This window comes from Lagopus muta, chromosome 6, assembly GCF_023343835.1.
Source record: "Lagopus muta isolate bLagMut1 chromosome 6, bLagMut1 primary, whole genome shotgun sequence".
NCBI lineage: Eukaryota > Metazoa > Chordata > Aves > Galliformes > Phasianidae > Lagopus > Lagopus muta.
In genome coordinates this window covers 1,111,838-1,120,320 of record NC_064438.1, presented here as the reverse complement: position 1 = coordinate 1,120,320, position 8,483 = coordinate 1,111,838, and the positions used below count along the sequence as shown (strand labels likewise).

The following is an 8,483-nucleotide window of genomic DNA, read 5'->3' as shown; positions in this document are numbered from 1 at the left end:
CTGAAAAATCCAGCTGGGTTACTTAGGATTTTTTTCCAAGTGTAGTATATGTCTGAATAAAAACATTTTAAGTGTACAACAATTCTGCCCTTTAAAGATGGATCTCTGTAAAAAGAGCCAGGAATGTACTTAGCTATTTCCAGAAAATGGCCAACTTAAACAACACAGAATGACAAAATTCTCCCTGACTGAAAAAATGTAATACTTTTCATGACTATTTACTACACTGCTCCTAAAATGAGTCCACGTTCTGAGCTAGTATTTCAGCTAAGTCCTGTGATTAGCTCAGCCCTATCCTCTTACATTAAAGATTAATTCCAGGCAGAGAGGGGAAGTTGTGGGGTTTTTTGGTTTTGTTTTGTTTTGTTTTGTTTTTTTAAATAAAAAATACTGCCCTGGGTTTCTCTGTTGCATAAAATTATGTTCTACTTAAGTAACATTCAAATCTTATAGTGATAAATGCAGAATCGCATGTGAGACGTACTGGAACACAGCAGAACTACAGTGCTGTGCAGAATATAATCCTGTCACATACTTTCCTCCATAGTCAAACTGCATATTCATTGCAATAACCAGTACACTAAATTGGGACTAACTGGTGCTTTCTGAACCTAATCTGGCAATTCTGGGTCAGGATGAAGCCCTATTCCTATTAACTTTGGGAACATGGGACCTTCTTCTCTTTTCTAAGTAGGGATTTAAGACTGCGCATTCAGCAGAGACTGTTACTGGAGTATTGCCTTATAGTACGTGTATTAACAAGGGAGATTAATGTTTTAACTGGCTAGCCTCAACATTCATAGTTAATTGGGAAATTCAATCTGTAGTCGTTTTTGTTTCCCTGCAGTACCCAGTTCCAGTAAATACTCCGGTGCCATTAGAAATTACATTGCATAAGTCTTTATTAAACAAAACATTTCAAGATGTAAAACCTTCAAAAGAACAGTGTACTTTTTGCAGAGGCTGTCTCCTGAAAATTACTTTGGGTCGGTGCAATTTTTTTCATATAGTTTGAGATACCCAGCCTGCACAAAGCGTTCTGTCATCCGGTTACTCAAAACCACGCATCAGAGGAAGCAGGTGAACTACAGAGGGTCTTCAGTAAGAAGAAAAAATCACTCAGGTATCAGGCACTTCACGTCTGTCATGGTGGCCATGAAACAGTCTCCCTTGTGCTGACTGACCTTAATTGAGCCCACGCTCATAACCCAGTGCCCAGCTCCTGCACATGCGCATCCACGAAGCGTGAGAGCCAGAGAGTGGGAGGGCAGGATGACAAAGGGCAAGGCCAAGACTATCCACTTTGGATCTGCAGTTCAGCTTTGAAGGCTTGATGTGAAAATATACACAGCTACTGCCTGCTTCGTGTGCTGTGTAACTAAAAACAAGGCTCTACCATTTGGAGCTGGGAAAATTCCCTCACTGGTACGCTGGTTACTTTTTTTTCTTTAGTACATCACCATTTGTTCAAGGTACAGTGGGAACGTCTTGATTTTGTTTTAGAAGGAAGGGAGGCTCTGAAAGGCAGAACCATTAGGCCTGAGTGAGCTGGATGAGGGTTCCGGGGTTAACAAAGCAATTGTGGGCAACCATCAGGCAGAGAGAGTAGCAAACATGCTGGACACAAACAGGTGATAAAAGCCGATAAGAGAGATGACAAAATTAAGAAAATAAAGAACACCGTTATAAAGATTTATAGATCAGCTAAAGCAGAGCAAAATAAATGAAAACAAACACTGATAAAATAGAAATGGGGCATCAGCCATATAAACAGACAGAAAACTTCAATGCTTCTGTGTAGTACTATGACACTGCTTTGTTTACACCAGCATTGACCTTTTGCTCCCAAAGAAGTTTATTAACCATCTTGGTCTTTCTTTGTGTCGCTTTACTCATCAAGAGAAAGTTGTACAGGGTTGATACTGATGAATGGCTTTTTCAGAAAGTCAAGTTATCCTTGACTAGATGCAGATGGCCTAGTAAAAAATGAATGCTGCCAGCAGACATTGTCTTTATCAGTAGTAAAAGTTCAGCAGGGACTAGACTTCCTCATCTCTGGCCAGAGAAACCCAGCCTTCTGTTTCAGCACCATATCACATATTGTCCTAATGAATTCTTGTAACACACTGCAGCCCAGATAAATATGCTTATATTAATGGTTCTTGGCAGTCTGGGGCTTGGTACAGAATCGACACAAGTGTTTGGATTCTGCCTGAAGCAGACACTAGGAATTTACACAGCTCAGAAATATTAGACTGTTGTTAGGTTGTTTGTCCTGTGTGCTGACCTTCAGTATTGCACGCTGCAGTTCACTCTCTCTAGACTGCCTTCATAAAGGGGAAGCGTGAAGCACGCCATGCTGACGCCCTGCAGCCCGGGGCAGAGGGAGAAAGCAGCTCTGTCACTAGGAAGTTTCACTCATCCCACAGCAGTACGAGCACTCATCTGAGATCCTATGTCTAGCAGCCCAGTGGACATTACTGCAGGCAATTCGAATCCTGCTGCCACGTGGCCTTTCCTTTCTTTGACTCTGTTAATTCTTCCTGCCAGTAATAGAAAGAAAGCGAGGCAAGGAGCAGTGAGTGATTCACGGTGAACTTCTCTTCAGAGCATGAAGCACATTCTAGGCAACAAGCTCAGGGACAGCAGGATCTTGGCCATTAAAGAAGGCCCCGGGCGATACCAGAGACAAATAGCAACCAGATTTCAAAAGCTGTAATTCTCAGTAGCTACCCAGATCCACTCGGAGAAAGGCTGTGAAAGCAGTAACAGCACAGTGCTCGGGGTACTGACACACATTTTGAGTTGTGTTACATGATATTCTCCAGCTCGGCTTGCTGCTTTGCAAGCGCTGTAACTTTGTGTTGCAAGTTAGGAAATTCCATCAGCGGCAGTGGGTGGCTCAGCTGTGTGGTGCTCCCAGAAATGTAGCTGTCCTGTAAACAGGGAAACCTTCCATGCTGAGCCACCTAGTGTCTGAAAACGAAAAAGCTTCCACGTGCTTTGTCGGGCTGGATTTCTTACCACGCAGCAGATAAAAACCTCTTTATTGGCATTTACGGTGTACCTTTGCTGTGGCATGAGGCCCATAGCTTAACCTAAAAAGCTCAATGATGTAGCTAAAAATATCAGAGACCCTTCCAGGAGGGAACATTAAGCAGATGTGGCTACTTGTACATTAGTACTAGTAGAGCACATTTACAAGGACACACAGTTTCCCGAGAAACTCTGGGGCAGAATTTCTTCGCAGGCAGTGAAGTTATTCCTTCATTTATTTATTTATGAAGTTGTGTTTTTCAACATTTCACTGAAATGAATGGAGTTCTGGGACATGACTCAGAGACGAATGAGGCATAAAAAGAAACAGCCTGAAAATAAATACAGTTGTATTTCCCTCTTGCACCGCCACACTAAGGTGATTCAGTGCCCTGTGTGGTTTTTTTTAATCCTCTTGCACCAAAAGAGTTTTTTTGCCATGCTGGGGGAGGGCGCCTCCTTTTGTACAAGATCCATCTAGCCAGTCAAGCCAGGATGATCAGACAGATCTTCCCATTTCTGTTCCGCTTATTTTTGCAGATTAAGATCTTGGCTCTGCAAGAGTTACCCAGAATATAAACAGCCTGTTTCACTTAAAAATAAAAACAAGGCAAAACAAGAAAACCCTGTGATGCTATTAAATAATATTTACACCTCTGTGACATGCATTTTATTCATCAGGATTAAAGAAGCCTTGCCTGGGACTGTGCTTTTATCATTCAAGATGTTCAGTGCCTTTAAACCCGTGCATTTGAACACCTTACGGATGGCCTGCAAACTGTGGCAGCATTTTCCTGAGCTCCTACAGTCCTTAGCCCAAGACCTGTCTGTGTTATGTGCAACTTCCACAAGAATACCACCTTTCAGACCACCACTCAACACTCAGGGCCCTCTGAGGATTCAAAGCTGGCATTTCTGATTGGATTTCACACTCTATGGAAACCTGTACTAAAATTAACTGATGCTCTGGCTTATTTCCAGTGGCCAAGCTTGTCTTGGTTCCTTCACCACTATTATTTCAGAACCTCTTTGTGTTGGTGGAGCCACATCAGCTTGTCAGTGCAGAGATGGTTTGAGTTGGAAGGGACCTTAAAGATTATCTAGCTGATGGCCAAACCAAGCACTTAAAACCCGGCTTCATCACGCTGCTATCTGAAGCCACGGAAGTTCTGCCAGGATATTTTATGGGAATTGACACAGGCTGTGCTGGCAATGTCAACGTGAAAGTATGCAGCTTCGTACAAGCAGAGAAGAACATAATCTCTGTATATTTTGTCTTTGACTCATTTGAATCATATCCTAGCCAACCCTGTTGTTTCCTATATTACAAGTAGTCTCTCATGAAAACTAAAAAAAAAAGTTGTGCTTTTTTTCTTCCTTTTGGTGTCTCTGTATGAGCTCTGCACTGATAACTTACTACAAAACAAGCTGCTCAGGTAGGACCTCCTCAAAAATGAGCACTTTTAGCAAGTCTGCCAGGGCATCTCAGTAGGGAACCCAGAGGCAGCAGTCACAGCCGTTGCACCTGAGAGTGCACCCGTTGCTACCTGCCAGGCTCCCATCATCCCTCATAGGGCACTGCAGACAGCCCTGGTGCGTCTATCTCCCCACAACACCCACAGCCACCCCACTCCTCACTGGAGCTGGGCTTTGGAGCCCTCTCCAAGCTACTGGCCCACCGTGCCTGTCCTCTGAGTTATCTCAGCTCTACCCCCGGTTTTGTCACTGTATCCTTCAATCCTCTCTCTCCCCATAAAAGTGTCTAGCTGTCTCTTAAACTCACTTTACCATTTGCTTCTTTGACCTCACTTGGCAACTTATCCTTGTGTTTATTATTTGAGGTGGAATAGTTCTGGCTACATTCCTGGTTTTACTCTTAATTGTCTAATTTTTAGAATGGTGTCAGTGGGGTTGGGTTTGGGGTTTGTTTTGTTGCTTTTTTTTAACTCACCACTTTTGTGACCACATCTTCATTTTCAGCAGATTCCTTTGTGTCATCTGGACTTCCAGTAACTAAAAGGATCCTAATGAATCTTTTATTGGATCTTCCCAAATATTGCAGCTGGATCTTCTTGTCCATTAGTGCCATTCTGAACTGCATACATTGCCTTTAACGACATCTTTGTTAACTCACGGGGGGAGCAGTTTCCTAAAGCGTGGAAGAGTTCCCCAGCACAAACACTGAGTGATTCTCCCTGCCCATGCTTGCCCCACAGGGAGGTACAAGCAGGGCTCGAGCAGGACTGGGCAGCACAGCTCTGACCATCTTCTGGCAACCCATCTCTGCCAGCTGGCTGCCTTTGTGTACCCACCTCACTAGGTGAAGGCAGCTCCGAGATGCAGAGCTGCAGGTATCTTCTTGGAGGCCCTCAGTCCACCCCAAAGCCTTGGACTGGTTTTACTGTCAGGTCACACTGATGATTGGAAAACACTGCATGTGATACAGTTTTCTCAGTGCCTGCCTGCAGGAGAGGGAGGAAGAAACACTGGTTTTAAGCACCCACCTGTGTCTTCAGGACCCGTTCTCAGTAGCCGTAAGGTTGGTTGGTGGAGCAGTTTAATAGTCCTACTAACATCCTGAAACAGATAGGCCAAGTTGGATTGGTTTCTAAAATGAACAACTTGCCTAAATCACCACGGAAAGAGAAACAAAGAGCTCTTCTCTGCGAGTTCCTCGCTTCCCTCGATGGAATGCCTGAACAATAGGACTGCCTTTATGTTGTTTGCTTTACTGTAGCAAAGTAATGTCTTGGGACCTACTTTTTGGTCAGTACTCATAAAGAATACAACGTGCACCAAGAATATGATCAGGTGGTTACAATCTAGGCATGTTAGGTCTTAAGTTTTCAGCAAGCAGAGAGTTGGACTTAGTTGGATGCATCTACCTTAAACAATCGGTGCAAGGGAATCCTTAATCTTGGCTGACAACATCAGAGAACTGACATTATGTTCCCTTTCCTATCCAACATGTGCTGTACCTCATAAAGTGACAAGAAAAAGCACAACACTGTGTCACTAACATTCTGTATTCTGGGGGGCGATGAAAGCTACAGAACAGAAAAAGTATGTCAGTCACAGTAGACATTTAACCATCAGCCAAAATAACACTGCTGACTAGTTCCAGTTCACGAACACAGATCAGAGGCTGTTGACTGTGAGACTGAAAATTTTCCAGAGAGCTAAAGATACTTGTAAGATAGAATAGCGTGCAGTCCCCTCATCTTTCACATGGAGATCAAGCCCACAGAAACACAGGCTGCTGAGCAATTTCTGCTTGCCACAAAATGAGGAATTGCATGCTGCAAGAAACAGCATCTGGGGGCTGCTTCTGAGAAATTCATGTAGTAAAGTGCTTCAATAAAGGTGGCTTACCTTGCTGATAGAATCTTGGAAACAGGAAAAAGAGAGGGAGAGACATAAGAGGCCTCACGACAAAGACTCTGAGATGACTAGGAATAAAAATAACAAAGATCTTCCAAACGTCACCGCTGTCTTCACCGTGGTCGGAGTGTCGGAGGGCGTAATGAGCATCAGACAGCAGAGCTGCAGCAAGTGCTTTCATTGAAAAAGGGGCAACAGCAAAAACGAAGGGACATACTCTGTCACTCACCACCCCACGCTTCATTTTTGGTTGCTGTCTACCATTATTATTATTTGGCGTGCAATTGACCAAGCAGAAAAGGTATGGATGCAGTTATTTACAGGTCACTGGAAGCCTGGTCTGTGCTGCAGCGGAGTTTCGGTTATATTTCACAAAAGATAGTTTTATTTATGTTTGACTAATGCAGGCACAACTGGAGGCTGATTTTTCTTTCTTTGGCTTTCAGTATAAACACTTCTGGCAGCTCTCTATTTTGGGTGCAGGCTGAAGAACATTGTTTTGTAGTTGCAGAACACTGCTGGGTAAATCAGAGGACATTGTTATTACGACTGAACTTTTCTCTCGAGAAAGAAGGAGGAGTTGCTTTATTTTTTAATTCTGTGCAGTTTTATATACACCATTTACTCCAACTATTTGATGTTTGCCACACTTGTTATGAGTTTCTCCAGAGAGATGCTGTCTTTTGGCAGCAAAAGATAAAGTTGACTGATACAAATGAGTCACAGTACCCCAACAGTAATTAACAGTGATGCAATACCCCAGCGAAAAAGAGGACTTGAAGAATTAACTGTTGAGTTTTCTTGACGATGCAGCTGCACTTTAAGAGAGAAAGCTCAACCCATCATAGAACTCCATTGTGTACATTAGAGAAAAAAGCTTGGCAAGATACATTAAAGATTTTTGCTGAAGAGATACAAATATTTTGCAAGGTCAAAGGGCTCTCAGGCAGGCTGTACTTACTTCCAAAGAAAAGCAGGCAGTATGACAAAGAAACAATAATTTTTTTTTATCTCCATTTTCACACTTCATCATGTAAGAAGGACTGTCTTTTTCAACCTGCTGAACTGATTTAAGCCACCCTAACTCTAAGTTAACTTTCAAGTAAAAGTCACTGCACGGCATCCTAATCTTAGAAGTTATCTGTGCTCGTGGTTTCAGCACAGTTCTACAGAAGGCCAATACTGCTATTTATAAAGTGGATTTTACTGCTCTGTGAAGTTCCTATACAAATCTTACAGGTTTCAAGAAAAGGAATAGTTTTGTAAGAAGACGAACGATTGAAGCAACTGTTTTATAGCGCAATATGAAACTTGACACTGTTTTCTGCTGCCAGTATGATTCCCAAGTGAGATGGATAAATTGTGGTCAAGACCTGGACAGGTTAACTAGTGGTCATCAGTGCTGGTGGTACCTTTATATACAAAAAAAAAAAAAAAGGATTCTATTGGACAGGGCATTTGAAATTTAATACCAGACATGAAACAAGACATCTGTTGGACTCTCATTTGTTTCTCTTTGAATGGGCTTTAATTGAAAGCTCAGTGAAAAATGCAGGTTACATTCTTAGTGTTATCAATAGTTTGTAACAGCAACAACATCAGAACAGTGATGCATCTAATATTTATACAGTTTCTAATTTTAGATGTCTAAGAGCAATACATTATCAGATATATATATATACACACAATTTCAAGCAATTAAAAGTAAATAATAAACCCCTCCTCCCAAAACCCTGAAACAATATATTTCCTTACACTAATAATGTCTTTTTCACATATACTTGACAAAGAGTCTTTTTAAGTTACTTATCTTAAGAGTAATCTGTTAATGGAGATCCTGGACCAGCCCCATTAAAAGTTCAGTTTTAAGTTTATACAGCTTGCTAGCCACATAACCAGTGTGGCTTTACATTGTAAACAAATCCCAAATGTCTACAATGATTGGAATCACTTTTGTGTAAAGGAGATCTGCGCATCTCACGATGGAATAAATTTAAGCAAATACATTAAAACAGAAAGAGAGAGAGAGAAATAGAGCTATTTGATGAGTAAAACAGTTCGGGGGG

The 8,483-nt window shown here is 42.1% G+C and overlaps 1 protein-coding gene across 4 annotated transcripts in view; it reads right to left on the bottom strand.

Moving 5' to 3' along the window:
* Window positions 1-601: 601 nt before the first annotated feature.
* The window catches only part of WT1 (WT1 transcription factor), a 59,169-nt gene continuing 51,287 nt past the window's right edge, over window positions 602-8,483 (bottom strand). For 2 of the 4 annotated variants that reach the window (XM_048950203.1, XM_048950204.1), the window contains exon 9: window positions 602-7,829. In XM_048950203.1, coding sequence (XP_048806160.1) covers window positions 7,804-7,829 — 26 coding nt within the window. In that variant the 3' untranslated portion in view covers window positions 602-7,803. The remainder of the gene's footprint in view (window positions 7,830-8,483) is intronic. The other 2 variants (XR_007377986.1, XR_007377987.1) reach the window with 2 other exon arrangements.